This window comes from Abrus precatorius, unplaced genomic scaffold, assembly GCF_003935025.1.
Source record: "Abrus precatorius isolate BTA unplaced genomic scaffold, Abrus_2018 Scaffold5, whole genome shotgun sequence".
NCBI classification, from domain to species: domain Eukaryota; kingdom Viridiplantae; phylum Streptophyta; class Magnoliopsida; order Fabales; family Fabaceae; genus Abrus; species Abrus precatorius.
The window spans coordinates 3,134,593-3,154,625 of record NW_020874395.1 but is presented as its reverse complement, the minus strand read 5'-3'; the positions used below and the strand labels follow the sequence as shown (position 1 = coordinate 3,154,625).

At 33.5% G+C, this 20,033-nt stretch overlaps 2 protein-coding genes and 1 non-coding gene across 3 annotated transcripts; all 3 read right to left on the bottom strand.

The window, feature by feature from the left end:
• Nucleotides 1-1,737: 1,737 nt before the first annotated feature.
• Nucleotides 1,738-1,844, bottom strand: LOC113868222. Its single transcript, XR_003505248.1, has one exon. It is a non-coding gene; the product is annotated as a small nucleolar RNA R71 (small nucleolar RNA).
• Nucleotides 1,845-8,124: 6,280 nt separating this feature from the next.
• On the bottom strand, nt 8,125-18,253 carry LOC113867747 (receptor-like protein EIX1). The gene is made up of 4 exons (XM_027503199.1): nt 15,118-18,253; nt 14,920-14,970; nt 14,512-14,680; nt 8,125-8,673 (listed from the first exon to the last, which is right to left on the bottom strand). The coding sequence occupies exon 1, from the start codon at nt 18,237-18,239 to the stop codon at nt 15,678-15,680; it is 2,562 nt and encodes an 853-aa protein (XP_027359000.1). The 5' UTR covers nt 18,240-18,253; the 3' UTR covers nt 8,125-8,673; nt 14,512-14,680; nt 14,920-14,970; nt 15,118-15,677.
• On the bottom strand, nt 15,121-15,675 carry LOC113867749 (receptor-like protein EIX2; the record flags this gene model as incomplete). Its single annotated transcript, XM_027503200.1, has 1 exon — nt 15,121-15,675. A coding segment is annotated over one exon (555 nt), but the record flags the coding sequence as incomplete, so codon positions are not given.
• Nucleotides 18,254-20,033: the final 1,780 nt, after the last annotated feature.

Here is a 20,033-nt window from a genome sequence, read left to right as displayed (position 1 = left end):
GGCGTGTACTTTTCAAGAAAGCTGTGATGTGCAATTATTAGAGACCAGAGATGTACACAGCCAAAGTACATAGTCGTGTACTTTTATGAAAAGCTTTGAAGGGCGTCTTTTAGAAACCAGAGATGCACACAGCCAAAGTACATGGCCGTGTACTTGGGCATGTACTTTTAACGTATATCAGAATTTAAATTTCTGTGAGAAGATGAGCCCTTGGGCCACTCATATAAAAGGGAACTTGGCACAGAAACCTAGGGGAGATGGTTTTGAAGGGAAGAAAGACTCAGAGACGGCTGGGAGGATGGGATCAAGCATTTAATTTCATCTCTTTTGTAATTTTAATTTGAAGATGTTTAGGTTCTAATTTTCCTTTTAGTATCTAGATGTAATGAATCCTAATTGACCAAATTTTTTAGAATTCTTCTAATGCTATTTCATGTTTTTTTCTCTTGGGTTTAATTGAGTAGTATCAATTTTCTTCCATCTTGTTTTCTTGTTTGAATTTGAGTAAAATTCCTACATGAAATTAACATTACTCAATTAAAAAGACTTGAATGTATTTCTAGAGATAGAAAGATGTAAGTTTTCTGTATTAAGATTAACCTTAATTATGGAATTCATAATGAACTTAATGCAACCTAGGGGTATTAATTAAGGAAGAGATTCCGATTGATCAACCGAGGGTTAGGAATCATTATCCTTGAGAAAGATATTTATTTAATTCAGAATTTCCTGCAGCGATAAGGGTTTGGAACTAAGTAGTTGAAGAAGAATTTCAGTTACTTGGACACTTAGGAGGATTTACAGTCTAGATACTTGCCTATTTCCCTTGAATACCTTTAGTCATACTTTTCTATAATTTATTATTATAAGAAATCTTTTCCTTTCAATTTATTATTCTGTTATTTTTAGCAATTTTATCAACAAAATTTATTTTTCATATTCATTAACAATTGTGCAATTAAGGAAGTAATTCTTAACAACAGTCTCTGTGGATACGACACTTGGTACTCTATTTTTCATAATATTACTCTGACAACGGGTACACTTGCCCAGTAATCGATTTTTACACACCAAGTTTTTGGCGCCGTTGCCGGGGACTGATTAATTAGGATTCCCTTAATTACGTATTTACTAATTTTCTTTATTTCTTTAGTCTTGAATTAACTTTTCTATTTTGTTCTCATTCTTTTTAGGAGCTGATTCTTCTGGTGTATGATCAAAACTCGTTCTGCTGCACTTTTTGAAACATTATTTGAATTTGACCCAGAGATCAAAAGAAATTTGTGAAAGATTCAGAAAGAGAGGCGACTGCTAATACAAAGGGAAATCGCACAAACCCACATGGAAGGAATGACAAACAATGAAGAGCAACCAAAGACTATGTCTGATTATACTCGTCCATCATTAACGGGGACAGAGTCTAGCATTGTCCGTCCGGATGTGCAGGAAAATTTTGAAATAAAGCCCAATGTTATTCAAATGATTCAGCAGTTTGTCCAGTTTGATGGGTTGCAAGACGAAGACCCCAATGCTCACATTGCAAATTTCCTGGAAATTTATGATACTTTCAAGATCAATGGAGCTATTGATGATGCAATTCGCTTAAGGCTATTCCCATTTTCTCTCAAGAGCAGAGCAAAGCAATGGTTGAATTCTCTCCCACAAGGATCTATTACTTCATAGAAGGCTACGGCAGAAAAATTCTTGGCGAAATATTTTCCTCCCACTAAAACTGCCAAGATGAGGAATGATATCTCTTCTTTCTACCAGTTAGAGTCAGAGACTTTATACGATACGTGGGAGAGGTTTAAGGAATTACTGCGGAAGTGCCCACATCATGGGATTCCGGACTGGCTTCAAGTGCAAACCTTCTACAATGGTTTGAACCCAGCCATAAGACAAATGATAGATGTTGCAGCGGCGGGCACTTTGAATAGCAAGATACCAAAGGCTGCACAAAAATTGTTCGAAGAAATGGCAATGAATAGCTAGCTATCAATGGAGCTCCACTTGATCCAAACCTGCGAAATCTACGAGGATCTATAGTCTTGATGCAGTAACATCTTTGGCAATGCAAGTGGAAGCCTTAGGGAAGAAGATTGATGGTCTATCTGTTAACCATCAAGTTGCTCTAGTAATGAGATGTGATATTTGCGGAGGAGGCCACCCTAATCATGAGTGTCGAGCTACTCAGGAAGAACATGCTAATGTGATAGGAAACATACCACCTTACCAAAATTATAATGGCATGAATAATCTGGGCTGGAGGAACTATGCAAACTAACCATGGAACAACAACCAACAGCCAATGCGGAACAACACACTCACAGGATTTCAACAAGCTTCACATCCACCACCACCCCCAGCTGAAAAGAAGTCAAACCTTGAGGAGTTGATGACCAAATTCATTCAAACTTCAGAATCTCGGTTCCAATACACCGAAACAACACTAAGAAATAAACAAGCCTCTATCCATAATCTAGAAATTTAATTGGGTCAAATTTCTAGACTCCTCTCAGAAAGACCTCAAGGAAGCTTGTCTGGCAATACTGAGACTAATCCTAGGGAACAGGTCAATGCAGTAACATTAAGGAGTGGCAGAACATTACAAGAGAAGGGGAAGTAAGAAATAGAAAAAGATGCAGTTGAAGAGGAGGATAAATGTCAAGAGGAGACTGTGGAAAAGCCCCCTGTACTGAAAAAATTCATACCCCCACTTCCCTACCCAACAAGATTGAAGAAAGACAAGGATGATAAACAATTTGGTAAATTTCTGTCCTTATTTCGTCAACTTCATATTAATTTACCGTTTGTTGATGCCTTGGCACAAATTCCCAAGTACGCCAAATTTCTGAAGGATCTACTGTCCAACAAGAAGAAACTGGAGGAGTTGGCCACAGTAACTCTAAATGAAGAATGCTCGGCAATCCTGCAAAACAAGATGCCCGAATAATTAAAGGATCCAAGGAGTTTTACTCTTCCTTGTCTCATTAGTAGATTGATAGTTGATAGGGCTTTAGCTGATTTAGGTGCTAGCATTAATTTGATGCCATATTCTGTTTTTAAGAAATTGGGTTTAAGGGAACCGAGGCCAACTAGGATAAGTATTCAACTAACTGATAGGTCAATTAAATATCCTAGGGGTATCATTGAGGATATGCTTGTAAAAGTGGACAAATTTATTTTTCCTGTTGATTTTGTGATTCTTGATATGGACGAAGACACTGATGTCCCCTGATCTTAGGTCGTCCATTTTTAGCTACTACAGGGGCTATAATTGATGTGAGGGATGGAAAGTTAGCTTTGAGAGTTGGAAATGAAAAAGTCACTTTCAAAATTCCTGATGTAATAAAAGTCTTTGAAACAAGATGATTCTTGCTACTTTATTAATGTAATTGATGATTGTGTTTCTGATTGTGCACATGAATTCTTAATTTTAAACTCATTGGAAAGAAGCTTAGTTCATGAAGGAGGAAAATATGATATGAGCTTGCTAACTCAAGAACAGTGGTGTCATTTAGAAGCCACTAAGCCATTATGGTGAAAAAGGGACTTCAAAGTTTTGGAGTGGAAATCAGAGAAGCAACCCAACCCATCCATCAATGAACCACCAAATGTAGAATTGAAGGTCTACCATGATAAAAAATTCAAAGGAGGTAAACTATTTCAAAAAGGTGATTTAGTACTGTTGTATAATTCTCGCCTCAAATTATTTCCAGGTAAACTCAAATCCTGTTGGTTCGACTTTGTTTTCTCTCTCCTATGAAACAGGTAATTTAAGCAGAAAAACAAGCGTTTGATTAGTACCAGAAACTAAAAATCTGCATAACTATGAATCAGAAATTAAATCTAGTAACTCAAGATAAAAAAAAATTATATTCTAATTGAATGCAATCACTGAATTACAGGCTTCCTTTCCAACCACAAGCTCAGAGAACCAAACCAATTACAAGTTCTTATCAAAAGAAAGAAATACACACATGTGATTTAGAAATGAACGCACAAATTAACTAAAAATCATTTCAAGAAATCTCATCAGGATTACAATGTGAATAGTAAGAAGAAGAATCATAAATCAACACATCAAAAAGCTTAATTCTCATTAGCTTAATACAGAGCAATTGCAAGGATTAAGTAGAAAAACATGATTTATACTATTTCTACGTAATATTGAAGTCACACTGATTCTATAAAAATTCTCAACAAATCTACATACTTCCAAAGACTTCTTCAAGTGCCAAGTCTTCTACTTCCTCCAAGTAATCGTAGTATTCTTTTAAAGATGAGAAATCATGTTCACGTTTATTTTATCTATAAATTTACAATTGAAGTAGCATAATTAGACAATTAAATGAATTTTATATAACATGACCCTAGACAGTGAGAACTGAAATGCTAAAATAAAACCATGATCACCATACATTTTTTCTTTTTAAAATGTTTGTAATAAATGCCTTCAAAGTAATGACAAAATCCATATTCTTAATATATCTTTTCAATTATGTACTCAAAAAAAAGTTTATTTTATGACTGGGAGGCTTAGATCTTGGAAGAAAGACAAATTATATACAGATATTTAAATAAAGGGTCACAATAAGTATTATTCAAAGTTTCTATCTATACTCTTGAATTAAGAGCTAGCTCAGAGATTTTACTGTCACAATGAAAAGAAGCTCAGTAGTTTTGTTAGACCAAGAAAAAATGATATGTTTTAAATATAAAAAGCAATCAACTTAAAAAAAAAAAAGTTATGTATTGTACTTGTAACCTATTGCAAAGGATAAAAGAAAGAAATAATTGCGTTTCATAGTTGTAATTTTCCCTAAATATAAAAGAAGCTGAATCTACAAATTAATTAAACATTAGAAATTTTTTCTTTATAAACTACATTTGTTCTCTTGGGAGTGAAAACTGACTGTCGTTGACTTTTGTTAATATTCATTTCAAAACACAAACGAATAGGAAATTGGATAGACGTCACTTTATCAATCATGCTCATTAGTTCAAGTCAGCTAATCCTATAAACGGGCCAAGACTTGTGTGCTACAAAGCAACGTGTGATGTACATTAATTCAAAGTCAAGAAAAATATCAGCATAAAAGTACATGAAAAAATATGACAGGAAATTCACACTTACACAAAACACTTCAGTTTCATTTCTTTATGTGAAATATGGCAGTAAAGTGCAGTCATGTGATAAACTCCATTGACCATACTAAACACACAAAAAGAAAAAGAAAGAAATAACTAATGAAATACTACACACTAATTATCTATTATTTTTCCTAAAAAATAACAGGTAATTTATTACACGGATTATTGTAGCATAAATTAAAAGCATCTGTATTATTCTTTTATTACAAGTTGAGAATAAGAGAGATATATCATGCACATGCAAGGAAGATACAATATGAAAAGAGGGAAAATAGTTACATGCTAGCAATCCTCCTTCTGATGGCTATCTCCTTATTGTGAGCATTGGTACTGGAGACTACCATTTTACTGCTATCAACTTCTCCTTCCCTCTTTGCTTCTTCTCACAAGAATTTTAAGCATTACAAGAGTTACAACTGAAATAAGAAATACTTTTTTTCTGTTTATGAATCGTGAAGCTCAGTGATGTATAAATGCAACGAAAGCATACTCAAGAAAATAATATATAATAAATCTTAACTCTAAGTAGAAAAGATCCTAGCTACTTAAGAAAAAAGAGAGTGCAATTCACCAATAATTAAATCTGGCCACACAATCCCAAACAATGCCCCAATTCCCATGGATTCTATTGCCTTCTAAAAGCAAATTTGAAATGTTCAAAAGCTGAAGAGGAAATCTTTGGAATTGAGATAATCAAATTCACATGAGAATGAGGATAAGAGAGAGGATAGAAGAATTACCTTTTAAGGGGAGGACATATTTACAAATATTTAAATTAAAAGGATCAAAGTTAATGAAAAATGTTGAATAATGACTTTTTATTTTGTTTTATTTATTTATTTGTTAATGTAAATCTTTATTATAATAATTTTATTTGTTTTCAATTTTTTAAAAATAGTTTTTTTAAAATAAAATAAAATAAAATAAAATAAAATTTATTTGTAACATAAGTTTTATTTTCATTTTTTCTTAAAAACAATTTTTTAAAATTGTTTTAAAATATAATTTCTAAAAATTAAAAGAAAACCATAAACGAACAAGCCCATATATAAAGTGAATATGTGAAAAATAAAATTTTGGAAGAGAATTCTTTTTCCTTCTTTATCTGCTAATGTTATCCCATAAGTGAAGTTTTTACTAATTTTTTCGTAACAATTTTTTTTACTAATTATTTTACCAACTTAATTTCGTCACTCAAATTTAAAGTATAAATACCAAGTCTGTAAATATGTATATACGTTGGAAGGAAGAGAAGAAATAGAAGGAAAAATAAAGACTAAAAGTAAACATAAAACGAGCTATATTAAAAATGCCAATAAATTTAGATTTTATAATGAAAAAAAAAATTGGCAAAAAATTGAGATTAATTTGGTGCATGAAATTTCAATTGTCATTTAGAATTTTAGTTTTAAATATTACAATTAGAATCATAATTTTTATGTTTAAATTGCATAATAATTAGTGTAAATTATAATTTTAAACTAAATTTTCATTTCATTTTAATATCTTGGATTAAGGATATACATTCCATAAAATTAAACATTAGACTTGTAATTTTAATTCAAAAAAAAAAACTTACGAATACCATCATTAAAATTCTAAAGTTTAATTCCAATATCATACCTCAATTGCATGCAAAGGACATTTTTAATATGAAAATATCAACAGCTGTAAATTCACTATTTTTCTCACGGCTACATTAAGTTATTGAAGTTTAAAATATGCTATTTCTGTAACAATTCTTTATAACAAAACATAATAATAATTTTTTCTCTCTTTCTCTTTACTATATTACCCATTTAATCATTCCCTTCTTTGTCTTATCTTTCTATCTCTCTCTTTTGTAAGAACAAAACAATAATTTTGCTTTAATAATAAATAACATTATTCTTAAATTTTTATTTTAATCTTATGTGGTTTATATTATTTATAAGTATCATTGATTAATTTTAAAATTCGGTCTAATTATCATCTTAATATCTAAGTAGAATCAACTAGAATGCTTAGTATATTTAATATTTAATTTATTAATAGTCATTATAAATTATTAATTTCATATTACCATGACATTCTTCAAAATATTTTTTTCATATATACATTATGTTGTAAGTGAAAACAAATTTAAAGTATTTAGAGTGGAAAAGTTTACGCATTTTGAATATTTTCTAATTTAATTGGTAAGTTTTAGAATGTGTTTAAATGAAATATTTCAAGTGAGTAATTTATTTTTTGAAATAATTTATAATTTTATGGGTTAAATCAGTTTAGAATCATAATTTTTATTTTTAGATTGTGTAAATAATTACCGTAAGGACCTCTTGGTAGTCTATTTAGTGGTACATGAATACATTATCTATATGGGCGTACCAATGCAAATAAAATTCTGTATCTATAATTACAAGCGCAGCAAAATTCTGAATTGGTATTCTAGTCAAAAGATCTCTAGTTTATAAGGTCATGTTTTAGCTAAAATTGTCACCTATTTGCTGAGACTCAAGCCATTAGGAAATTAAATCTTTAGCAAATGAAAATTGACAAATATTTTTAGTAAGAATATACAAGCTAAGGCTTCAACCTCCTGTTTCAGCCCATAGTTGTTCTGTTTCCTCATCATCACCGTTGAATGCCAGCATGTAAAAGTTCTTAAAGAAATAACTAGGCTTCAAGTAAAAGTTTTGTGGGTTCTTATAGCATTTGATAAGAGAGGCTTCAAAGACCAACATTCGATAGAAGGCAACCTCTTCAGCCATAGACTACTACTTTTTGGCATTCCATCTGCTGCAAAATCCTCCTATACTTCACTTCCATTCTTAACATCCTAGATCTAGATAAGTAATGATAATATCAGTTCATTTTGTCTTTCTTATCCACATTGTTATCTTTTTTGTTTTCATAATAAAAAATCTAATTTTATATATTTATTTATCTGGGATTGGAAAGATTTATATTTTTTCTCCTGTCAACATAGAAAGCCAAAAGAATTCCCATATATTTAGGGATAAACAAATAATGATTTCACATATGAAATCAAGAAAATAGTTGTATAAAGAAAATGTAAACAATATTAAAATATAGATCAAGCTCATTTAACCTCTCACTGACAACTAAGAATATTAAAAATATTCTTACAAACATAATAGCAACCATAACTGCACACAATACCCTATGACAGTAACTAAGCATATGGTCCTATATGTTCCATGATTAGACCTGTCAGCAACGAAACAGCATGTTCTTTGCAAACTTCCTCTTTGTTAGCATTGCTTCATTTAGTTTCGAGTTGTGCCACTTCCTACACCCTTTCCTACTTGAATGGAAAACATTTAAGTAATTTGTAAGTTAATTATGAGCATTTTGATTTTTTGCTTCGACAGTCTCATCCTTGTTCTAATTTGTTGGTGTAGCAAACAGCTGCTAAACAGAGTGAACCTTTTTATTCACCAAAATTGTCCTGTTCAATTTTTACTCTTCCTCTAACTCTTCAAGACTCCTAGGTGATCCAGAGCATGAGATTCCCACCTAATGGGATCAAGAGAGCATAAATATACATAGAATTACCCTATCATGTTAGGATCAGAGTACCAGTATAATAACACACAACTAAAATAAAGATGAGAAAAATAAGAGCCAATAAAAACAATATAAAATTATCACAGAAGAAAATTACATTACTCATTCTCTATTAAAATTCACTCTTCAAAATAAGAAACTACCACTACTAAATACAAGTTAGTGTAGTACAAGAGTGAAAGGAAGAGAAGATTTGGGAATGATATGAATTGGTGGACCCCTAGCCCTTATATAGACAAAGAAGGGGTCCTACCTTTGAAGTTCCCACCTATGTGGGACTTCTTACATAACAATTCTCCCACTTGAAGATTATGATTAAGTTAATCATATCTTCACACATTACAGTTATATTCTAATAGGCCATACAAGGATCGACACCATGTAAACTTGTCAATGTTGACTGGCTTTGTCATTATGTCTGCTATGTTGTCTTTGGTATGAATCTTCTACATATCCACTCTTCCTTCCTCTACTACTTCACGAATAAAATGATATTGTATGTCTATGTGCTTTGTTCTGGAATGAAAGGCTAGATTCTTTGCAATATGCAAAGCACTTTGACTGTCACAATACACAGTAGTAGTCTGCTGTTTGTGCCCAAGTTCCTCCAATAGCCTTTAAATCCAGATTGCTTCCTTGCATGCCTCAGTAGCTGTCATGTATTCAGCTTCTGTAGTAGACAAAGTCACAACAGTCTGCAACTTAGATAACCAGCTTACTGTCCCTCCAGCAAGTGTAAACACATAACCAGTAGTAGATTTCCTTTTATCCAGATCTCCTGCAAAATCTGAATCAACATAGACTTTCACAATAAATTCTTATCCTTCAAAACATAATGCAACATTAGAGGTTCCTTTTATGTATCTAAGGATCCTCTTTGCAATATTCCAATGCTCTCTACCAGGATCTGCCATAAACCTACTGACTGCTCCCACTGCTTGTGCAATGTCTGGTCTAGTACAAATCATGGCATACATAAGACTTCCCACTGCTGATGCATACGACACTCGAGACATTTCCATCCTCTCTGCTTCATTACTAGGCTTCATACTTGAGGATAATTTGCAATTGACAAGAAGTGGGATATAAATTAGCTTACAGTCTTGCATGTTGAAGTACAGCAAGACTTTTAGTAAATAATTCTTCTGAGAAAGCCAAATCTTCCTATATTTTCTGTCTCGGTTAATTTGCATCCCTAAAATCTTGTTTGTTGATCCCAAATCCTTCATATCAAACTCCCTAGCCAATTGTGCCTTTAATTCTTAGATCTAATCTTTATTGGGGCCTATCACCAACATGTCATCCATATACAACAACAAAATGATGAAATCATTTTCATCAAACCTATTGTAATACATACAATGGTCTGACTTTAGTCTGTTGTAACCAAGGCTAATAATGAAGGAATCAAATCTCTTGTACCAACATCTCGACGCCTGTTTTAAACCGTACAGAGATTTGGTCAATCTGCAAACTAAGTTTTCTTTTCCTTGTTCTTTAAAACCTTTTGGTTGGAGCATATATATTTCCTCTTCAAGTTCTCCATGGAGAAAAGCAGTTTTTACATCAAGTTGCTCAAGATGTAAATCAAATGCAGTAGACATTGCGAGAACAATTCTGATTGTGGTTAATCGGACTACTGGAGAGAATATCTCATTAAAATCAATGCCTTCTTTCTGAGCATATCCTTTAACCACTAATCTTGCACGATACCGCTCCACTTGATCATTACCATCTCGTTTGATTTTGTAGACCCATTTACAACCAATGGCTTTTCGATCTTTTGGAAGCTCAACAAGTTCCCATGTCTTGTTTTTATGTAAGGTCTCAATTTTTTTCTGCATTGCTGTCATCCATAAAGAAGCATCTGAACTCGTCAAAGCCTCATGAAAGGTTGACGGTTCATCCTCTTCATTTAGAAGACAATATGCATCATAGCTTGTCATAACATAGTCTGAGTGCCAAGATGGTCTCCTTATCTCACGTCTTGTTTGTTGAGCTTCTCCATCATTGGTATCATTTGGTTCTTGTTCTCCGTGCTCTTGTTCTACTTCAGAGGTGTCATCTTCTTTAGACTTCCTTTCTATCACTACTGAAGTAGTGTCTTTGGTAGTACTGTCATTTTTCTGCTCCGTTTGCAGTTCATTTTCTTCAAAGACTACATCTCTGCTAACAACAACCTTGCGGGCAGTGGGATCCCACAAGCGATACCCCTTAACATTGTCAGCATAACCCAAGAATATACATTTTTTGGATTTTGGATCCAATTTTGTTCTTTCTTGGGAATTGTACATCACGTATACAGGACATCCAAACACATGTAATGAAGAATAATTAGGTGGCTTTCCATTCCATACCTCCATTGGGGTCTTCAAACCAATTGTTGTTGATGGTGATCGGTTTATCACATAACAGGAAATTTTCACTGCTTCTGCCAAGAAAGATTTGGCCACTCCTGCTGTTCCTAGCATAGTTCTTGTTCTTTCTAGAAGAGTTCTGTTAATCCGCTCTGCTACACCATTCTGCTAAGTTGTATAAGGCACTGTGAATTGCCTTGAAATACCCTCTTGCTTACAGAATGCCAGAAAATCACCATCTACATATTCTCCTCCATTGTCTGTCCTTAAGCACTTAATTCTTTTCCCAATTTCAAGTTCTACTAGTGCTTTGAATTCCTTGAACACTGGAAACACATCTGACTTCTTCTTGATTGGGTACACCCACAATCTCCTTGAGTGATCATCAATAAATGATACAAAATATTTTGCTCCTCCAATAGATACTTCCGGTGATTCCTATACATCAGAATGAATCAACTCCAGTATGTGTCTGCTTCTTGTAGTTACTTTGGCAAACTTTAATCTATGCTGCTTACTTGTCACACAGTGCTCACAAAATGGTAAGGTTAACATTTTGAGCCCTGGTAAGAGATTACGTTCTGCTAGAATTTTCAGGCCTCGTTCTGACATATGACCAAGTCTACAATGCCACATCATTGTTTCTTCTTCTTGACTAATTGCAACTGATGCATCTGCTTCTTGCAATGTATCTCCCAAAAGCATGTATAAATTAGTTGTGATCTTTTCTGCTTTTATCACCACCAAGTTGCCTTTAACCACTTTCAAGATTCCACCTTCAATGTGGATCTTACAATTGAGGTCATCCAATTGCCCAACGGACAATAGATTCTTTTTCAAGCCCTTCACATGTCATACTCCTTGAATTGTACGAACAGTACCATCATGCATTTTCAATTTGATAGTACCAATTCTAGCAATTTCTAGGGCATGATCATTTCCTATGAACACGGATCCTCCCGAGATTGATTCATAATTGTAAAACCAGTCTCGACATGGAGTCATGTGCCAGGTTGCACCTGAATCCAATATCCAACATTCATAGAGTTATCTTCCACCTCTAGAATTTATTACTGCTTCACTATATAAGATTTTACCATCATCTGAGGTACATGCAACACAACCTTGAGAGGTTGATGCTTCAGTATTCTTCCCTCCTCCACTCTTCTTGTTCCAACAATTTTTCTTCACGTGCCCTCTCTTGCCACAATTGTAGCATTTGAGGTTCTTCCTTCTCTGAGATTTTGATCTACCATGATTCTGAGTCCCACTGGAACCACGTTCCATTAATCTTCCTCTCATCATCGTTAATGCTTCTGCTTGTTTAGAATTTTCCAGTCTATCTTCCTTATTCTTTCGCTTGGATTCTTCTTCAAGAACTGCTCCAACAACATCATCAAAGGATAGACGACCGATAATGTTGTTGTTTGTTATATTGATGATAAGTTGATCATATGAATCTGGTAGACTTTGGAGTAGAAGCTTCGCACGTTCATTTTCTACTATGTTGAAATCTGCGGCTGTAAGTTGAGCAAACAGCGTATTCAGATTGTTGATGTGGTACGTTACTAATGTGGACTCACTCATTCGAAGAGTGTAGAGTTTCCTCTTCAAGAATATTCTAGTGTGAAGTGACTTGACCTCATACAACTTGATCAGTGTGTCCCAAATCTTTTTTGCAGTCTTCTTTTTTGCAACACTGGAAAACACTGAATCTGCCAAGCCAAGTGCAAATTGGCAACAGTATTGTTATCCGTTTCTCTCAATTTTTCTTTTGAAATATCTGCAAGTCTACCTTCAATTGCATCAAGACAATTGTCTTTCCTCAAAATTGCTCTTATCTTCAATTTCCACAAGGAGAAATTACTCCCATGAAATTTCTCTATCTTATACTTTGCTGCCATAATTTCTCTCTTAATTATACTGACTTATGTAACTTTCACTGTGAATAGTACTACCTACTGGAACAATAATAATGGTAGACTGTGAATAAGTACACACTATATCTACACTTTTACACTACCAAAATTGTATGCCCAGTAACAAGAATAATTCTTTTCTGATGTGGCAGATCAGACAATACTGAATAATTCTTTTCTGATGTGGCAGATCAAACAATACTTCAACCACAAAGCATACTAAGAATTTTCTCTAACACTATACTAATGTACACTACAGCAGAATAATATAAAACTTAGAAGTTCTGATACCACTGTTAGGACAAAATACTAGTATAATAACACACAACTAAAATAAAGATGAGAAAAATAAAAGCCAATAAAGATAATATAAAATTATCACAAAAGAAAAATTACATTACTCCTTTTCTATTAAAATTCACTCTTCAAAATAAAAAAAACTACTACTACTAAATACAAGTTAGTGTAGTACAAGAGTGAAAAGGAGAGAAGATTTGGGAATGATATGAATTGGTGGGCCCCTAGCCCTTATATAGACAAAGAAGGGGGGTCCTACCTTTGAAGTTCCCACCGATGTGGGACTTCTTACTTAACATATCATGTGGAGAGGCTATTTCCAATATTTGAACCCTTGACCTCCTAGTCACAATGTAGAGTAGTGTGGTTCCTCAAGACTTAATTTTGCAAATAAATTTCAAATAGATGAAGAAACAATGGAGACTTATGGTTGTGCTTACTTACAATATAGCGTTATAGCAAAAACCATAAAACTGTGGCATGCCATGCTGGAACCAAATCAAATTATCCCAGAATTTCACATCAAATGTTATTCCTATCTTATATATCTTGTAAAATATATTATTCGTGCTAAACAAGTAATATCATATTAAAGATATAAACAAATAATATAATCAATCTCCTTTGGCAGTACTTAATTATATGAAATTTTTTTATTGCTTTATTTGTTTATTACATATCGACTGTTTCTATTCCTCTAAAATACTTTTACCTGAGATAGACATAACTAATTACTCCGTTATCGCTAAAAAAATGACACCATTCTTATCTTCTTCTTTTTTTTCTTTAATTTCATTTCACGATTTGTGCAATTTAAATTACGCATAATGAATACACAGTTCAGTTGATGCAGGTTATTCTAACTTAAATAGGTGTCTAGCAACGTCTAAAACACAAAAGGGAAGTTTTTTCACCTAAAATTGTATTTTCTAGCATGGTTCAGATTAGTTAGATGACAATGTGTAGTATTTGGATACTGGTAGCACTGTACCAAAAAAAATAATTCACAATCTCCTCAATTTTAGCTAATACACTTTAATATATTTTCTTTTTTACATTTTAGCTAAACATAGAAAACTCGTGCAATATATTTAATAATGAAACACAAATTACAAAGAAACATTTAGGCTAATCTTTTTACTTTTTATCAAAAAGGCAATTTCAAAAAGATCAAGAAAACACAAAGGACTACAAGTGGAAGTGGAGTAACATACATCTAACTTGTAAGATGAACCATCAGCACAGTCTTCCATCCTTCTCAAGAACCAGGAACCATTATTACTCTCTATGTAAATTAAAAAAATCTGAAATTCTGAAATTTATTGCTCAGCTCTAATAGTTTCTCAACGAACCAACTAATAGATTTTAACAAAGTGCTTCCTTCTGCAAAATAATAATCATACCTCAGCGTCACTTTCTATTTTGCATGTAAGCTAATATTGAAAATTTGAGCAATTTACATGTTAATAATAAATAAATAAATATAAATAAACTTTTGATATTATATTTATGAAAAAAATCAAATAAAATAATAAAAAATAACTCAAAAAATTATATTACATGTGAGTAAAAAAATATAAACGATGCCTGGAGAGAAAAAAAAATAGCACAAAATCACTCACCAAATTAATCAAGGCATTACAACGTATCACTTTCTGAAATGGAGCTTCTCCCTACAAAATATTGAAGAAGGAAAGACATCATCTCCACTAGCATTATTGTGTGCAAGTTATTAATTGACATTAATTTTATATAGACAAATTTGCATGGTAAATCATAATTGATATTGGTGCAAACAGGCAATGAATGAAATGCTTTACCGTTTAGTCTTGAACTTGGAATCTCCTTTTCATTCGAGCCATAAAGACAATGAGTGTCACACATATCCAGTCATTCATGTTGTTGAAAAACTGAAAATAGGCATGTCTCCATGAACTTTTTATAATTAAAGTTCCACACACACCCCAGGATCCAACGCAAAATCCAAATCCGAGAGAGATGTAAAACCCAACGCTTATGAGTTCATCTTCTCCATCTTTTTCAGCACTGTTTTTGTCGGTGCTTACATTTGGCGAAACAGCATCCCCTGGGCAATGATTTGGGAGTGGTGGGCTACAAAGCCCAGTATTCCCTTTATATACAGAGGCATCAAAGGTTTGTAATTGAGTGCTTTGTAGAATTTTCCCTGACAAGTTGTTGAAAGACAAGTTCATGTAACTGATAAAAGTCAAATTTGAGAAGCTTGCGGGCATTCTACCGTAAAGATGGTTTCTTGACAAGTCAAGTGATTCCAACATTTTCATATGACCAATGTTGTAGGGAATAAATCCTGTGAGATTATTTCTTGAGAGATTCAAGCCAGCTAATGCTGCAAGTGTTGTTATTGTGGAATTTTCCCAGTAATATTATTTTCAGAGAGATCCAATACTTGAAGATATAAAAGATTACATAGACTCGTAGGTATGTTTCCATGGAATTTATTTGCCTCTAGACTCAACACCGTCAATTTGCGCAAGTTATGACCTATCCATGCTGGCAAGGTGCCTTGGAGATTGTTTTTCCCGAAATCAATTAGTCGTAATTCAGTACAAAAGGTCAAAGATGGAATTTCCCCAGAAAAGTTGTTACTATTTAAATTAATCGACACAATTTGTTGTAAAGTGCCAAATGACTTGGGTATGCTACCTGATAAATTATTTTTTGCCAGATTTAGAACACTTAATCTTTCAAATTTCCTCCCACAGTCTGAAAGTGTGCCCGACAGTAGGTTACTAGACAAGTCGAGAACAGTTAATCTCCTTGGTGACGTTGCGCAAAAAGAAGTAATGGACCCTGAGAACATATTATTCGAAAGAATCAGAGCATCTAGTTCTGGAAAAGGAGGCAATGGACCGGACAAATTGTTGAAACTAAAATCCCATGCATTATAGTATTTTCCCTTTGTACTTGGTAACAATAGTGGCAATGCTCCACTAATTTTGTTATGTGAAACATTCAAGTACAGCCATCTAGAAGGCAGGTTCCAAAACCAATTAGGAAATGAATCTGAAATGCCACTATTAGAGATCTGCAAGTACCTAAGTTTTCTTTGCTGTTTGAGCCATGTTGGAAATTTAGGACCCAAAATGCATGATGATGCAGCTAATTCATCGAGTTGGAATGGTGGAACCCAATTCGAATTAAAGTTGAATGCAAGTGCATTCTGAGCTACATTCAAATATTGCAATTGAGACAGATTTGATAGATGTGATTCTTTGACGACACCATTAAACTTGTTTGAGTTGAGATACAGTCTTTTAAGACTACAAAGTTGCCCAATAGTAGAAGGAAATGTCCCATTTAACTGATTATTGGAAAGATACAATTCCTCAAGCGAGACAAGTTTACTAATCTCAAGCAATGGTTGTGATCCACTTAACTGATTATTCATAAGATCAAGAAATGATAAGTTTGACGCATGCAATTCACGGATGACATCTACACCGTTCAACTTGTTTGAAGAGAGAAGTAATGTCCGAAGACTAGAAAGTTGCCAAACAGTAGAAGGAAGTGTCCCATTTAACTGATTATCGGAAAGATCCAATTCCTCTAGCGAGGCAAGTTTACTAATCTCAAACAACGGTTGTGATCCACTTAGTTGGTTATCACGGAGATCTAGATGTGATAGATTTGACAGATGCGCTTCACGAATGACATCGACACCATTCAACTCATTTGAAGAGAGAACCAACGTCCGAAGACTAGAAAGTTGCCAAACAATCGAAGGAAGTGTCCCATTCAATGAATTATTGGAAAGAACCAATTCCTCTAGCGAGACAAGTTTACTAACCGACTGTGGTAACGACCCAACAATATTGGCACCACGAAGTGATAATGCCTTCAAGGATGAAAGACATGAAAAATCAGGAAGTGGTGCACTGCTAAATGGGTTATTGCCGAGATACAAAACCTCTAATCCATATCGTGCAGAGCAAAACTGTCTTATGTAGTCAACGGGTTTGCCAGACAATTTGTTTTGATCCAATCGCAACTCTTTAAGCTGAATCAGAGTGTGAATATATTTTAGTATGTTACCCTCGAGCTCGTTACCCGAGAGATTTAGATATCGTAGATGGGAAAGCGAAACCATGTTTACAAATCCATCTGGAGTATTATGTTGCAAAGAGTTATAGGAGAGATCAAGATATGTGAGGACTTTGCTGGCTTTCAGAACCAGTGACAGAGTTGAAGAGTTTAACTGATTCTGTGAAAGACTGAGAGTTTTGAGAGAAGTGGAAGAATTAATATGGGGAATAGATTTAGGAATGACTTGACTAATCACACAATCATCTAAACGAAGCTCCAATAGAGATGGGATTTTGCTAATTGATGATAGCCAATTAGCACTTTGACTAAGATTCACATGCGAAAGATCGAGGTATTTCATAGTAGAAAGATGAGAAACCCACTCAAGGTCATTCGCAAGCAAATGATTACCGTGAAGGTCAAGAGTTTGCAAGTTGGAAAGGTTACCCAGAGTTGGAGGAATGTCACCAACCAGATCATTCCTCGCAAGATTCAACTCTATCAATTGAGCAAGTGAACCGATGCACTTTGGGATCACTCCTTCTACTTCATTAAGACTGATATCAAAGAAAGTGAGATGTTTCAGTTCACATATTGAAGAATCCATCTTACCTCTGAGCCAGGAATCCCATAGATTCAAGGTTGTTACATGAGCAGTTAAATTATCGCATGAAATTCCTTCCCATTCGCAGCAATCTTCACCTTTCCACGAGTCAAGAGAGTTCCGTTCATCAATGAAACCGTCTTTCAATTTAAGAAGAGCTTGCCTGTCCGTCTCAGCACACTTGTTTGCATGGGAACTTCCAACGTAGAAACAAATGCAGAGAAAGGTCACCAGAGAAAAGAGAGAGATCTTGCTGCTAAGCATGGTGATCATCTCAATCTCAAACTCTGAATGTTTTTGGATATTGAAACTGAGGAATGTGTAAGAAATGTGTGTAGTCAATTGTGAACTCAAAACCATGTTAGGTCCATAATTAATAGACAACAATTAAAACATTAAATTTCTCCGTGGACTTGTAGTCAACTGAGACATTCTATTACATAATTCCATAAAACAGATTTTGGACACCAAAAGTATTTCTTTGGTTACAGTAGCGCGTGTCCCATGCCATGGGTTTACAGGAGGATTCTTTGGTTACTTCTTTATTAAAAAAATGTGTTATTTATTTTTAATATTTAGAAAAAAATAAACATCTATTAATAATAAACAGAAATCAAATAAATACTATTTTGTGTTAATACAATAATCATAAGAATATTTTTTACATTCACACCGTGTAAGCATCAACATTTCCTGCAATAGTTTTGCAAGACCAAGAAAAAAATACATTTTAAACATAAAAAGCAATGAAGTAAATAAAATGTTATGTATTCTACTATAACCTATTGCAACGGATAATAAATAAATAATTATGTTTCATAGTTACAATTTTCCCCAAATAGAAAAGAAATTGAATCTACAAATTGATTAAACATCAGAAAAATTTTCTTTATAAACTACTACATTTGTTGTCTGGGTGTGAAAACGGGTTGGAAGGACAAGCATGATAAGTGACTGTCGTTGACTTATGTTAATAAAACACAAACTATGTTAGCCATTGACGAAAATCCCATGTGCATAGATGTCTCTTTATCAACCATGCTCAATAGTTCAAGTCATCTGAACGTAAAAATGGGTCAAGACTTGTGTGCTACAAAGAAATGTGTGGTGTACGTTAATTCAAAGTCAACTAAACTTGAGCAAAGGGCAAGACTTGTATGCAACAAACCAACTTTTGATAAATCACGTACTATAAGCTACTTCCCTTGACATGAATAAAAAGTCTTCCCAGTGTCACTTTGTGGTAAAGTACTTAAGTTTGTAGCGGCATATGTACGTACTACAATTATACAAGTGATGCCACATGAATTTTTGCCCCATTTTAAATGATTTAGTAAATGTTTACATCAAGAAAGATGCTAAATCTACCTTTAGCAATTCATATACTTGAGACAGAATTAAGGCAAATATATCATATATACATAATGACCCATTTGTGCACATAGACATTTTGAACACTACAAAAGATAATGCATGTCCCATCCTCTACACGTAAATAGCTTAGCTTCAATAATAATTTCGTTCCAAAAATAAGGAAAATATGTAACTTGACGAGAAAAACATATTTTTAGATTTAAAAAAAGAAATTAATTATAAATTAATTACAGTATATCACTATAAACCATTGATGGTTGTCCTTTGGAAATAGATGCCTCATCAACAATCTTGTTCAATATGTCAACTAAACTTATGTGAAGGGCAAGACTTTGAGCAAATAAAAAAATGTGTGGAGCACCACAGCTCCTAGTCAACTAAACTTGAATGTTGGGCAAGACTTGTGTGCAATAAGGTACTGTGTGATGTACCATTTTATGTTTCTCTTTTTATCTAGCATAAAGATAAAAATGCATTTCAAGTTCAAATTCAATAAAATTGATAGTTCATAACAGAATGAAGTAGTTTAGATTAATCAGAATTACCAATACAATATAATAAGAGTGATAAAAAAGGCAAAACCAATATAAGAAGTCGTGGAAGATCAAGCAATTGGTTCAGTATTCGATTTGAATTTTTCACCTTTTCTAAATGCAGATCAATCAAGATTGGTAAATAATAAGGATTCAATAT